Raw genomic sequence first — 15,666 nt, 5'->3', positions numbered from 1 at the left:
GAACTGCCTCAATTCTTCGTGGCATAGATTCAACAAGGTGCTGGAAGAATTCCTCAGAGATTTTGGTCCATATTGACATGATGGCATCACACAGTTGCCGCAGATTTGTCGGCTGCACATCCATGATGCGAATCTCCCGTTCCACCACATCCCAAAGATGCTCTATTGGATTGAGATCTGGTGACTGTGGAGGCCATTTGAGTCCAGTGACCTCATTGTCATGTTCAAGAAACCAGTCTGAGATGATTCCAGCTTTATGACATGGCGCATTATCCTGCTGAAAGTAGCCATCAGATGTTACAGGGTACATTGTGGTCATAAAGGGATGGACATGGTCAGCAACAATACTAAGGAAGGCTGTGGCGTTGCAACGATGCTCAATTGGTACCAAGGGGCCCAAAGAGTGCCAAGAAAATATTCACCATGACACCACCACCACCAGCCTGAACCGTTGATACAAGGCAGGATGGATCCATGCTTTCATGTTGTTGACACCAAATTCTGACCCTACCATCCGAATGTCGCAGCAGAAGTCGAGACTCATCAGACCAGGCAACGTTTTTCCAATCTTCTACTGTCCAATTTCGATGAGCTTGTGCAAATTGTAGCCTCAGTTTCCTGTTCTTAGCTGAAAGGAGTGGCACCCGGTGTGGTCTTCTGCTGCTGTAGCCCATCTGCCTCAAAGTTCGACGTACTGTGCGTTCAGAGATGCTCTTCTGCCTACCTTGGTTGTAACTGGTGGCGATTTGAGTCACTGTTGCCTTTCTATCAGCTCGAACCAGTCTGCCCATTCTCCTCTGACCTCCGGCATCAACAAGGCATTTCCGCCCACAGAACTGCCGCTCACTGGATGTTTTTTCTTTTTTCGGACCATTCTCTGTAAACCCTAGAGATGGTTGTGCGTGAAAATCCCAGTAGATCAGCAGTTTCTGAAATACTCAGACCAGCCCTTCTGGCACCAACAACCATGTCACGTTCAAAGGCCACAAATCACCTTTCTTCCCCATACTGATGCTCGGTTTGAACTGCAGGAGATTGTCTTGACCATGTCTACATGCCTAAATGCACTGAGTTGCCGCCATGTGATTGGCTGATTAGAAATTAAGTGTTAACGAGCAGTTGGACAGGTGTACCTAATAAAGTGGCCGGTGAGTGTATATTTGTGTAGCAAATTCACTTTTTCTCTATCCTCCATGTGGTCCAGACTACCATGACCCCTTCTTCCATCTGCCTCCTGACTGTACCCTAAAGGCAACCATGGGGAGAAAGAAGGATCATTCACCAGAAAGAAAAACAATCCCAGCATTATTAAACAGGGGTTTACTCTCCTTTCCCCCCTTGAAGGAATCCCACATCATATTATTATTAGGCTTCTTGTAAGTCATGCTTGGTGTTCAAGGTATCAAAAGGAGGCATTGGTATCCATTTCCCACCTTGGAAAACGTATTTGCATATTTTCCAGAATCCCCTGGTGAAGCATCAATGGCTATAAGTCTCCATTAGGCTGCCTTAATGGGCAAACTCTCCATAAGGAGAACTCCTACTTCCTTCCCCCATGGAAAACATATTAATCTTGGTTGAGCTTGCACGTGTATTGGGTGATGGGAATGGTTTGGGCAGAACAAGTCTGCCTTAGATAGGGGAGACAGTACTCAAACATGAAGACTGTAAAAGGACAACTCTCTCTGCTGCAGTAAGATTTAAATCAGGCAGAGGGCGGGGGGACGTGCAGATGGAGAGAGGGAGACAGTGTAGCAGCCTGTAAAGCTACAGCAGGGAGGGGCCCTGGATAAGAAATATAAGAAGATTACAACAGTCTAGGGGTCTGGATCTTTGAGTAATGCCCCTGGTTTATCAGGATGGATATTGATGGTAAATTTCGTGCAGGAAGAGGGTTATTGGACTCCTGTCACCTAGATAGTTGCACCTATCCTGTATTATATGACATATACTGTGGTTGTTTCATCCTGTAAATATTAAACATGAGACTACCTCTTTAAGGCTACTTTCATATGTTGTTTTTAGTCCTCCGTTGTAAGGATACATTTGGATGTGTGCCTGGAGGTTACTCTGTGTATACCAGAGCCACATTAAGGGTGGTGGGGTCCTGGGTGGAACACATAGATATATAGATAAAGATATATAGAGCTCCCCTCCCCCCCAGGAATATCTAGATATATACACAGCCACCCTCGGGAATACATAAATATATACACAGCCACCCTCGGGAATACATAAATATACACACAGACACCCTCGGGAATACATAAATATATACACAGACACCCTCGGGAATACATAAATATATACACAGCCACCCTCGGGAATACATAAATATATACACAGCCACCCTCGGGAATACATAAATATACACACAGACACCCTCGGGAATACATAAATATATACACAGACACCCTCGGGAATACATAAATATGTACACAGACACCCTCAGGAATACATAAATATATACACAGACACCCTCAGGAATACATAAATATATACACAGCCACCCTCGGGAATACATAAATATATACACAGCCACCCTCGGGAATACATAAATATATACACAGACACCCTCGGGAATACATAAATACATACACAGACACCCTCGGGAATACATAAATATATACACAGACACCCTCGGGAATACATAAATATATACACAGACACCCTCGGGAATACATAAATATATACACAGACACCCTCGGGAATACATAAATATATACACAGACACCCTCGGGAATACATAAATATATACACAGACACCCTCGGGAATACATAAATATATACACAGACACCCTCGGGAATACATAAATATATACACAGACACCCTCAGGAATACATCGGCATATATTGAGTCACCTGTAAAATAATAAAATTGTACTCACCTTCTCTTATTCCCCAGATTCCGTCTTCTTTCAAGATGTCAGTGTCCTGGTGCCCTGTGTGTGACGTCACTGCACCGCCAGCAGCAGGACACTGACGTCCTGTGCTCTTCACAGTCTATGGCATTGCAGGGAACACAGTGTTCCCACGCTCTGCCATAGACACAAGTCTATTAGCTACTGTATGGTTCTCTGAACCATCTGTTATATTAACAGCCGGTTCAGGAAAAAGCAGACCTGCAAATATAGTGGGAGATACGGGCAGTTGCCCACACTTGGTGGGGGCCCCTTTAAGGGCAAAGTGGTGGGGGCCCAGGGCGTGCGTTCCAGGAGCCCACCCTATAATCCTACCCTGTCCATAAAACAAGCTGTGAATGTAGCCTAGGTATGACTGTTACCTCTGCACCTCTGTAGCTACGTCCCTGTACGAGATATGGGCCAATGACACCCCAATAGGTAAAATTGTTGTAACCTCTCAGGTACATTAGTTCCATTATGCAGGTGGAGTGGTTGGTAATAGTTAATAATAGAGTTATTTTAGATGATATTACTAAGCACAGTACATTGTACCCTCCAGTGATATTATTCTCCAGTAAACATTACATTTTAGTCTTTTTTTTTCTCCAGCTAGTAATTGACCATCCTCAGGCGGATGTGTATTGTCAGTAATAGTCTCTCCAGTGGTACAATAGGCAGATTTCATCCACAAGGTCGGCCTTCACCATGAATAGTCACGTCCCCCTATTATTTTAGCGGATACTAAAGCCCATCCACTACTTTCTCATATTTTAATGGCATCAGGAAATAATGTTATTTATCTTAGTTTAGAAAAGATCCCTATTATCCGCTTATATAAGATGACAACACGTCGGTTGAAAAGCTATTAGGAATGAATGATGACAATTACCTTCTATGACAAACGGGGTCACGGGGGGCATTGTCGTGTTTCTCCCACATATCCCGGATTCCATGGGAAAGTCAGTCTTAATTATAGACACAGAACCGAAAACAAGGTCTTTCCATTATGTCTTGTGCTTGAGCACACGCCGGGGGCTGCGAGGGGCTTAATTTGATGAGTTTCTGTTCAGACATATTGTGTACACGGCTGTGTCTACACCTTTCATAGTAATTATACAAGGTAACATCAAGTACCTGACATGGGCCGTATTGGCATGGAAATGAACCACAAGAGGCTCCTTGGCACTAACTCATCTCCATATCAATAATCCGGACTGGCAGCAGTGCCCCCCATACACCTGCGGGTCCTTTGTTTTCTCCCCAGTTCCGCTTCAAGGTATTCAAGACACTGAATAATCACAATATTTACTTTGCGGAGCTCATGTTAAGAAATTGGGACACTTCAGAAAAGATTTACAGTAAATGATTATTGCCCAGAATGATATCACTACCCAGGAATTATGTGCTCATTAGGGGATTGCCTTGTGTGTGGGGGTCCTAAGGTCAGGGTGGGTGTCTATGTTGGTGAGTAGTCAAGTACTAATTAACATTGGAGCTGATGGGAGTTGTAATTATTAGGAATAGACTTTGGGACAAAGTAAGGGTTGAAATAGACATTTCATGCAGTGGATCTGACTGCATACACTCCACCTTCACCCCATTATATACTACACGTTCTGCCATCATACACTCCACCCTTCACACACTCTACCTTCACCTAATTATATACTACACCTTCACCCCACTATATACTACACCTTCTCCCATCATACACTCCACCCTTTCCTCATCATACACTCCACCTTCACCCCATTATATACTACACCTTCTCCCATCATACACTCCACATTCACCCCATATATACTACACCTTCACCCCATCATACACTCCACCTTCACCCAATTATATACTACACCTTCACCGCATCATACACTCCAACTTCCCATCATGCACTACACCTTCTCCCCATTATATACTCCACCTTCACCCAATTATATACTACACCTTCACCGTATCATACACTCCAACTTCCCATCATGCACTACACCTTCTCCCCATTATATACTCCAACTTCACCCCGTTATATACTACACATTCTCCCATCATACACTCCACCTTTATCCCATCATACATTCTACCTTCACCCCAATATATACTACACCTTCACCCCATCATACACTCCACCTGCACCCAATTATATACTACACCTTCACCACATCATACACTCCAACTTCCCATCATGCACTACACCTTCTCCCCATTATATACTTCAACTTCACCCCGTTATATACTACACATTCTCCCATCATACACTCCACCTTTATCCCATCATACATTCTACCTTCACCCCACTATATACTACACCTTCACCCCATCAAACACTCCACCTGCACCCAATTATATACTACACCTTCACCGCATCATACACTCCAACTTCACCCAATTATATACCACACCTTCACCGCATCATACACTCCAACTTCCCATCATGCACTACACCTTCTCCCCATTATATACTCCACCTTCACCGCATTATATACTACACCTTCACCGCATCATACACTCCACCTTTATCCCATCATACATTCTACCTTCACCCCAATATATACTACACCTTCACCCCATCACACACTCTACCTTCACCCCAGTTATATACTACACCTTCACCCCATCATACACTCCAACCTCTTCCCATCATGCACTACACCTTCTCCCCATTATATACTCCACCTTCACCCCATATTATACTCCACCTTCTCCCCATCATACACACCACCTTCACCCCATATTATACTCCACCATCTCCCATCCTACACTCCACCATCACCCCATTATACGCTCCCTACGCAAAATACAATCTATGCATTCACTTAATGAATACAAAATATTAAAGGAAATCTACCATCAAAATCTGTCATAATAAACCAGGGACATTACTCATAGATCCGGGCACTGTGACTGTGGTATTCTTCTTATATTTGTTATCCATGGCCTCCTTCCTTCTAAAATCAACTTTTATAAGCCTCTCTATACTGCAGCTTCACAGGCTGTTACAGTGTGCTGGAGCACTTTCCCCTCCCAATGTGCAAGATTACAGCAGTCAGAGGGAGGGGTAAAGTGCTGAGGGAGCAGGAGGGGGAGACAATGTAACAGCCTGTGAAGCTTAGCATAATTTTATAAGTTGATTTTAGAAGGAAGGAGGCCATGGATAACACATATAAGAAGATTACCACAGTCCCGGTGCCTGGATCTATGAGTAATGTCCCTGGTTTATCATGATGGATTTTAATGGTAGATTTCCTTTAACAGAAATAACATTTTATATAAATTTTAGAAATTTTATGGAAATCACAAATACACTGACCATGAATTGTAAATAGAAATTTTTATTATTGCATATGATTATCTGTATCCATATGGAGACTATGGGGGAGATTTATCAGACGTTTTTAAAAGAAGAACTGTTCTATTTGCCCATGGCAACCAATCAGAGCTCAGCTTTAATTTTATAAACAGCTGTGGTGATGTGGTAGAATATACTGTATATAACTTTATTAGTAAATTGCTGACTTTGTAACAATTCCAAATGGGGAAGGCATCCTCCGGAGTGATGGAGTGTTTCGTCTGTAGCCATAGAGTCCATTGTAGCCAATCACCGGCTTGATCGAAGATAAAAACAAGGCATGGCCCCTGGCGTGCTCTGCAGAATGACCTAGGACATGACATGAATACTGATGACACAGGGCAGTCATAGTATACACTGTACCACTGACCAGAGAATGGTCACTCACTACAATATAGTCCTGGGGGGCTCAGGGATTCATAGGGAGGGACATAATACAATAGTAAAATATCAATAAAATAAATCATAAATGGGCTGAAAAGTAACGAAAAAAGATGCAGATAAGAAATGAAACAAAAATCTTGAATGAATAATTGCACCCTGCAGGAATAGGTGCTGTCAGAGGGGACTTACCTGAGCCCGCACGGTTTCTGCTTTGTAGATAGGTGGCAGCCGCGCTGTTGTGCTGGAATCGGTCAGCTAGATCCCCAAGTGTTGATGTCCCCCCATGTGACTGCAAAACCAAAGAGTTCAAAATGTGTCATAGGAGAGAACCAGAGGCAAAATATGAAGCCCCCCAACTACTGGACAGAAGGGTCCTTGTTGGGTCTCATCAGGCATTAAGACGCCAAAATGATTGCCACTTCCGCACCCCTATGGTGATAACAGTATATATATATATATGACATTGTAAAAACCAAGTCCAGATCATTAATTTTATCTCTTTCCCAACTCCCCCATACACATGCACCCTCAGCTTGGACCTAAATAAGGAGAGGTCTCTGGATATGACTCATTTTATCTTGACAGAACAGGAATATTAGGGCGCGTTTACTAATGGCTTTGCGCCAGTTTTCTGTCTCACTTTGCACTTTCTTTCTAGTGCAAACTCCTTGCACAGGTATTTAAGAATTGTCTGCAACAAATTTGTGTCGCATGCGACCCTTTTGTGCCGCAGCTGCACTAGTCATCATGCAACACAGATTAGGGAGCGTTCCGATGCTCAGTCAGACCGGGCGCCGTGTGTAAATGTGCCTCAATATGTTGTAAACCAATGGCCCCTCCTACATTTACTTTTAGGAACAAGGGTAAAAAGGTTCTACATCATTTAATGAGAGTCTATCAGCCCCTAAATGACCCCACAAGTAAAACCTTGCACTTTGCAAGTTTTACTGACATACAGGCATTTAAAAGAAATTTCCATTTTGATCCTGCAAATTGATCCCTTTATGCCGGGAGGCAGAGCCATGTCTGCTGGTGCCCAAGTTTTCTTCTTGCTGGGACTCCAAAAAATCACAAGAACGGGGTCTTTTGTTATTCCATCTGACTGGGGTCACACAATCATGCTCTTACGTTACAAGACTTACGTTACTAAACCTATTGGGATGCTGAACCATGCTTACAAGGGCGCATTCACACATCTGTTTTTCTTCAGCATGCTTCCCAATAATTCCCAATGGATAGCATACTGACTCTCTATTTTACATGTGCCATTCACATGTCCATTTTTTTCCATGAACCCACAATCTACTGGAAAAAATTCAGATTTGCATATCATCCATTTTTTTCCAAATGTGAAAAAAAAAACGGATCAATGAATCCCATATGTAAATAAAAACAGATGCAAATGCAATGCAGACACAAAACTTGTGGACACTTCTCTGTGATTGCGCCCTAAGAGAATTTGTAGGTGCCATTTACACCACAATAGGAAACTTACCTGCGCCTCAGCCTTAGTACTGCCCATTAATGAATATATTTGGGACAGAATGGTTAATGTTGGTCTGACTACTCCTTAGAGCCAAAGGTATATTAAGATTTAGTTTTGATGGAATGTATTTTTAGACTGAAGAGGGAAGACAACCAATATACTATACAAAATGAGCTGTAGACAAAGTATCAAGATTAGCAATAACCAGCAAACAAAATATTAGTATTTGAATATTTGCAAGCGAAGAGAGGTATAGTACAAGGAAACTTTCCGTATTGTGTCTTTTGTGTATCTTTTCACCTTTAACTTTAAAGGGAGTCTACCAGCAGTTTGTTAGTAGCATCAGGACTGTGAGAAATGCTTTATATTCCAGGATTGTAGCTGGACTTAAAATACTATAGTGTACTGGTGTGAGATCTCACCGCCCATCAACTTGAATATATAATAAATAGAGATCCCAGCACTCATTTAGTGATATGGAAAGATATTCCTTCTTTATTGCGACGAAAAATAATTATAATATGTTTTGACAAAATAATCGTCTTTTTCAAACACAAATCTACGCTGGCTGTAAAGAGGGAAGCAGGGTCGTGGCAGAGAGTAGGCATACTTAGTGCCGAAGGAAGACGCGGCTTCGAGTAAGATTAGTAGCAGGTTTCTGAGTAGATATTACAACAGAGGGGGGAAGGGCTGGCGAGCAAACTGCATATAAATATATTTTTCACAGTCCTGCTGCTACTAACAAAACATACAAATCTATGGTGATACATCTCTCCAGGGGGAATACCTAACACTTTTTGCAAGTTTCTATGGTTAAAGATATGTAGAAAATGTATTCAAAAACAGGGTCAATCTCTCTGGAGGACCCCAGGAAAAACATGTCTGGTTTCCCCATTAAGATTTTATTCCAGTGGGACAAAGGAAGATAATTTAGCTATAATACGGCCAAATTTTAGTGCAATACTGTGCCAAATCATGGTATCATACAACATAATACTGCCATATAGTGAACATATTATACTGTCCAACCAAAAGCTCTATACAGCACAGACTGAGTTACATTGTATCAGTTTACACCGGCAACATATGGCGGTAATAATAGGTAAGTAAGTCCTATAATGCAGCCCTGGGTACGCACCTGTCCTGTCCTCCTCAGCAGTGGTGGTACGGGTCTACTGTGGAAGTAATTGTGGACATGGTGGTCCTGCTGGGCATTGTATGGCGGTATGACGGACCCCAGTTTTGGTAAGGAGACGCTGTAATCCTTGGAAATATTTTGGACAGCCACACAGTCCAGAACAAACCTCTTCTCCCTCATCTGAAGTTCGGCCAAGGAGGGCGATGGTGCAAAGCGGCTTAAGTAAAAGAATTTTTCCTTCCTCGGGGAGACGGCGGGTTCAGCCATGGAATCGGCGGATGCTGGGAAATGTGCAATGATCTGCGGTGTCTACCTGGATCCTAATGACTCCACAGTTGTCAGAGCAGAGCGGAGCTCATGGGGTGTTGCTATAGACGCACAGAAACACAAGTTCAGGCCTTTCACTAACAATCAGTCTTTGGTCTCGGTATAAGCCTCCTGGGCAACACACACACAGCTCCATGCAACAGATCTGGGGAAGCAGGAGGCGAGCTCGTATTCCCATATGTATATGTTATCAGGAGACTGGGGGGCATGGGGAATTGGGATATGAGTTGAGAGCAAAACCTATGATGTATTTGACTATACAACTATACAGACGGTGATAGTTATTGCTCCAGTGTGACCTTTGTGTGTGTTGTTAGTAGCAGCAGGACTGTGAAAGTGCATTTATACAGCAAGCGCACTGAGGGGGGTGTCTTAACACTGCTTTGCCCTGAGCTCTCTGCGCTCGCACCTTTACACAGGCCAATAATTGGAAACAATTATATTTGGCTTCTGTGAAAGGGCCCTAATGCTTTATGCTTGTTGCAGTTTGTTGTAAACCCAATTAGTTATGGTAGAACACTGGTCCACATGGTGCCAAACTATATACCGCCATATTGTGGGTTTGTGTGATGTTGTATTTTAGAGTTAATCTGGAGCAGATAACCACCAATCACTGTACAGCTTTCATTTTTCAAGAGCAGAATATGACATAAAAGCTGAGCTGTGATTGGTTGCTATGGGAAACAAGGACAATTTCATTTATCTCCCTGCGCTTTTATATACAGTCATGTCCCCCGAATTGTCTAGTTGCTGTATTATGGCTCCGTACCACATGATTGTATCATTGCCATGTACTCGAGGCCTCACATTTCCCCAATATTGGTATAGATTTTTGAAACTGCTCAGCCCGCAGGCTGTATAAGCGGGGGGGCTGCAGGACTGGCCGTGCTCTGGCTCCTTTAAGGGGCACGGTCCCTCCTGCTCTCCCCCTCCCCTTTCCTCCGATGGTAAATTTTCATTGGTGGCCAGTGAGTTCCGCTGGCCACTGGGGGGCAGCGGGCCAGGATATTTATTCTTGAGCGCGGAGCTAGCCAGCCTCTTTGACTGCTCCGCGCTCAAGAGATCCCACCCACCCTCCCTATGTTTAATATTGTTTTTATTGGTTTTTGTTAATTTTTATTCTTTGATCTTTGTTATTGCGTTATTCATGTTTGTTGTTGGTAGTCACAGCTTGGCCTGTGGTGGAATCTTGACCCTCTCGGCGGTTAGTTAAATCACCTGACGTAACAACTAGGACATGCCCCCGCGGAGGCGAGGCCAGGCATGCAAGGTGAAGTTAGGGTAAGGGTCAGGGTTCTTCCCACAGGTCATTAAATCTGTTATGTAAATAATAAAGCTGTGGCCGACCCCCTGTTTTTATCCCAAGAGTTGTAGTGTGTTGGTTTTTGGGAAAGGGGGAGTGGGGTACACTCTGGTTGGGTAACGTTGATACGGTCAGTCCATCTGAAAATAAAAGCCAATCACAGGTCTGCTTTCATTCCTTATAGATCTTTTGAAAAATGAAAGCTAGGCCATGATTGGTTGCTCATACAGGCCAAAATACTAGAATTTGCAGAGATTACATGAAATTTTTGGACACAATCCTGGTGTATTAGTCTTGTTCCAAAAATAGGCCGGGTGTGTACATTCCTGAGAAGGTTGTAGACCCCAGAGGCTGATATTTTACCTCTTTGTTAGAGGGCCGTATTGTAATATAATGGGGGTTTCTAAGTCGCCTTCTATTGTAACTGATGTTTTATAGTCCCGCCAATATTGTAAACTCTTGCCCCTTGTTATGACCAATATTGTAAATTCTTCCCCCATACGGTGAAGAATGGTCTCTCCCTCTATTGTCACCAATATTTTATATTCCCACCCCCTAACCAGTATTGTAGTCTCGCCCCCTACTGTAACAGTTATGTTATTCTAGTCCCTATGATGACAGGTTTTTTAAATTTTGCCCCTTACTGTAAGGCTACATTCACACTGCCGCAAGGGGGGCGTATATACGGCCGACTTATATACGGGCGATATACATCCCCCATAGACGGCAATGGGCACACGGCGCACACGTGCGGCACCGTACCGCTTCGTATCCCAGATAAAGATAAGACATGTTTTATCTTTCTCTGTAGTACGGCGCCGTGCGCCATATGTTCCTATGGAGAGGGACGGGGGTGAGCTGCACTCACCTCCTCCTCCTCTGCCTGCGTTGCAACGGCAGAGTGAATGTAACCTAATTCTTATGTTAGTCTCACCCCCTATTAGGATAGTTATTTTAGTCCCGCCCCCTACTATGATCGTTATGTTAGTCCCGCCCCCTATACAAACCATTATTTTAGTCTCATCGCCTATTATAACTGTTATGTTGGTCTCACCCCCAATTATGACCATTATTTTAGTCTCACCCGCTACTGTGACTGCTATTTTAGTAGCACTTCCTGTTGTGACCGTTATGTTAGCCCGCCCCCTTATTGTGACTGTTATGTTAGCCCGCCCCCCTATTGACCGTTATTTTAGTCCCACCCCCTATTGAAACCGTTATTTTAGTCTCATCGCCTATTATAACTGTAATGTTAGTCTCAACCCCAATTATGACCATTATTTTAGTCTTACCCCCTATTGTGACTGCTATTTTAAAGCACTCCCTATTGTTAGTCTCGCTCCCTATTTTGACCGTTACGTTAGCCCGCTCCCCTCTTGACCATTATTTTAGTCTCGTCCCCTATTGTAACCGTCATGTTAGTCCCGCGTCCTATTATGATCGTTATGTTGGTCCCGCCCCCTATTCAAACCGTCATTTCAGTCTCGTTGCCTATTGTAACTGTTATGTCAGTCTCACCCCCGATTATGACCGCTATTTTAGTCTCATCCCCTATTGTGACTGTTTTTTGTAGCACTCCCTATAGTGACCATTATGTTAGCCTCTCTCCCTATTGTGACCGATATTTTCGAGTCCTTCCCCCTATGTTGAACATTTGGTTTTTACCATTGATGAATTTGTATCAGACAGTTTTCCATTCGACAGCCTTCACGTTTTCCACCAATAAAAGTCCGGCATTGTGGTTTCTCACATCTCCTGCATATCTTCACATGGGAAATTAATCGTAAATTCATCTTCAAACACCCAGATCTGACCATCGTTGGGCTTCAATCTAATTGCTATAAACCTCATATCTCAGCCTCTCATGTATTATAACTCGCTGCAGCTGGGGCTCCTTCTATCATCCCTTCATTAGCGACATTACAGCCATTTGCCGCCCTTCTTCAGTCTTTGAAGTTCAAAGTCAGCTCAGGAATTTTTTGATCTATGTCGTCTCCGTCCCACTAGACCCCCAGGACACAAAGGTAACTACTGTGACTGTATACACAAGCACTGGCGCTGATAGCGGTCCAGTTTTGGAAATGAGTGGGACAGGGTGTGAGTCATAAGCCGGACACGGTCATTAATAACGACGGCCTCACAGAGAAGCCTTCACGTCTTTATTACAGAGGCTGAGCCGGTGGTCAAGGCCGAGGGCGACTGAAAAGACAAATAACGTAGCAGGATTTGTATGCAGAGTAAATAAGCAGCAGCAGCGCACACCAAGGAGCTCACAACAGGCAATGGTAACCTGCAGTGTACATGAGGCTGTAGGCTAAAATCACCAAAATGTCAGGGTTGTAGAGGGACAATGAGGCATCGTATACAGTCATGTCACCCAAAAGCTACTTTAACTTGGCACATTCAATTATTAAAGGGAGACTGCCAGGAGTTCTGACTATTCAGAGCTACAGACAGTATTAGAGATGTATAATTATAACTGTGTGTCTGTTGTAAGTAGCAGCAGGACAGTGACACATCCCCTTCCCTCTGAACTGAGTTAGAGCAGTAGAAAGCTTCTGGTTAGACATTACAGCAGAGGGGAGGAACTGGAGAGTAATGTAATACATTAATCTAAGAGCACAGCAGGTATAATAAACGGGACTAAGACCTAGCACCTTGTACTAAAGACCCACTAAGTGGGTTATCTAAAGTAAAGGGGGCATCGTCAGGGTTCCCCTTTACAAGGGGGAGGTATATTAAGTGTGGGGAGGATTCCAGAAAAGGGGGATTTGAAGTTGAGAGGTACTGAATGGGGGAGCATTAGAAGTGGGGTCTAAAGTGAAGGGGCATTATAAGTAAGGGGCTACTGGAAGGGAGACATTATGAGTTGATGGTTCACATTGGGGGCATTATAAGTGGGGTCAACAGGAGTGCATTATATGGTGTTGGGGGAGGCACAGGGTGGGGACCAGTGGGTGTCATTATACAGTAGGGATATGTGGGTATATTAGGTTGCAATATAAGACCAACAATAATAATTATACAACATTGTTGGGGATCAGCACCCTAAGGGGGCTCATAAGGTGTCGCTTCTATAGAGAAGGAAACTAGAACTGTAACACTACATTATAGTCAAGGGTACAGATTTGGCATTGCAACATCTCTGCCCTAGGTCAACCTGTTCCTTCTGGAATAGATATACTGATTGGCTTGAATTCATCATGTCATTAGGCTTCCTGACAGTCAAGCTTGATAGTGAGGGGGCTGTCTTACAAGGTAGCCAAGAGGTAAATTTTTCCTTTTTCCATCCTGGAACACTTTCCTAGGTCAATATCAACTTTTTGGAAAAAAAAAGGATCCAATTAAAGTGAAATCTTCTGTAAAATTGGAGAAATTAAGATGCCAGTGCCCTCTAGTGCCAGTCCCAGGAACATCACATTGTAGAAAGACGGTAAAGAACGGATGTAAAGAAACATTTACAATTGTTAATGTCTCTGCTATAAACAGAACATAACAAGAATTATCATAAAAATATACATTGCTTTCTATTAAATATAAAGTGAAGGCTATAAATTACAGCGGACACCTCCACAAATGTTCTGCTTCATACCCAAAATATATACACAGGCAAATACTTCAGATAAAAACAAAACAAGATTGTGATTTCTATCCTGGTTAAGATGATTTATTAAAAAAAAAAAAAATATATATATATATATATATATATATATATTTATATATATATTTATATATATATATATATATATATGAAAAGAGAAGCAGCAGCACTCCGATGGTGAATCAAAGCTGTGTGATCAGAAATAATGCTGCTTCTCTTTTCATATATCAAGAATCCTTTGCCACGGATTGCGGATCTTGCACCCGACTACATAGGTTGTGCTGCCTTGAATTTCCCGCTTATATATATATGAATATATATAAATATATACAATACTGTATAAATGAAAAAGGTGATTCAGTTCACAAAACGGTCACTAGAGAGCGCCAGATAACCATAAACTGGATTGGAAAAGGAATCAAAAAGTGGGACAAAAATTGTGAAAAACAGCAAGTGTATATAGTGTATATAGCATATATAGTGTATACATACAAGTGCATGTAGCTCAGTAATATCAAGAGCTAAGATAATACTGAAAAAAGCATAGAAATAAAAAACATGTCAAGTGTAGAAAATAGAAACAGTTTTTTTCTGATTTGAATTGGATTTTTGGGGGTAATTTTTATTGGTTTGGAACTTACATAGGAGGCATCAATATTCTATGGGGGTCATTAGAGGGTAGTGTTAGGGGCTAATTAAAGAAAACATCAACATCCATCATGATAAACCAGGGACATTACTCATAGATCCAGGCACCGGGACTGTGGGAATCTTCTTATACTTGTTATCCATGGCTATCTTCCTTCTAAAACTAAACTTTAAAATTATGCTTATTAGTCAGGGGTGTTACCATAGCCCTTCGGTGGCTGTTATACTGTGCAGGAGCACTTCCCCCTTCCTCTGCTTGCTGTAATCTCACACAGTGGGAGGGGGAAAGTGCTCCTGCACAGTGTAACAGCCTGTGATGCTGCAACATGGAGAGGCTCTGGTAACACTGATAACGCTTCTAGCTTCAGGGTCGCTGTGCAAAATCTGTACCAGACCCCTCAACTATAATGTGACATTTATAATAGTGGCCTCCTGATATGGTAAAGAGACACCTTAGAGGCCTCGAAAAACTCCCGCCCCCTGGGCATGCTTCAAGGTACACCCCTGCTAGACCAGTATACATCATACCCAAC

At 42.8% G+C, this 15,666-nt stretch overlaps 1 protein-coding gene across 7 annotated transcripts; it reads right to left on the bottom strand.

Annotated features, from left to right (window-relative positions):
• Nucleotides 1-6,213: 6,213 nt before the first annotated feature.
• Nucleotides 6,214-12,961, bottom strand: SPMAP1 (sperm microtubule associated protein 1). 7 transcript variants are annotated; one of them, XM_072154167.1, is made up of 4 exons: nt 12,550-12,961; nt 9,255-9,622; nt 6,820-6,919; nt 6,214-6,555 (listed from the first exon to the last, which is right to left on the bottom strand). In XM_072154167.1, the coding sequence occupies exons 2-4, from the start codon at nt 9,519-9,521 to the stop codon at nt 6,398-6,400; spliced, it is 525 nt and encodes a 174-aa protein (XP_072010268.1). In that variant the 5' UTR covers nt 9,522-9,622; nt 12,550-12,961; the 3' UTR covers nt 6,214-6,397. The 7 variants fall into 7 exon arrangements, with proteins under 7 accessions (XP_072010268.1, XP_072010266.1, XP_072010264.1 ...); XM_072154165.1 differs by lacking the exon at nt 12,550-12,961 and adding an exon at nt 12,177-12,284; XM_072154163.1 differs by lacking the exon at nt 12,550-12,961 and adding an exon at nt 11,969-12,038.
• Nucleotides 12,962-15,666: the final 2,705 nt, after the last annotated feature.

The sequence above is a fragment of the Engystomops pustulosus genome, chromosome 5 (assembly GCF_040894005.1).
Source record: "Engystomops pustulosus chromosome 5, aEngPut4.maternal, whole genome shotgun sequence".
In the NCBI taxonomy this organism is placed as follows: domain Eukaryota; kingdom Metazoa; phylum Chordata; class Amphibia; order Anura; family Leptodactylidae; genus Engystomops; species Engystomops pustulosus.
This window is presented reverse-complemented; position numbering and strand designations above follow the sequence as displayed.

What these genes read in the sequence shown, in the direction of transcription:
- SPMAP1 (XM_072154167.1), bottom strand. Translation starts at nt 9,521, where the DNA reads ATGGCTGAACCCGCCGTCTCCCCGAGGAAGGAAAAATTCTTTTACTTA. An exon ending in TGCTGAGGAGGACAGGACAG is followed by an intron (nt 6,920 to 9,254) that starts GTGCGTACCCAG and finishes TTGGTTTTGCAG; the next exon opens with TCACATGGGGGGACATCAAC. An exon ending in CAGAAACCGTGCGGGCTCAG is followed by an intron (nt 6,556 to 6,819) that starts GTAAGTCCCCTC and finishes GTCATGTCCTAG; the next exon opens with GTCATTCTGCAGAGCACGCC.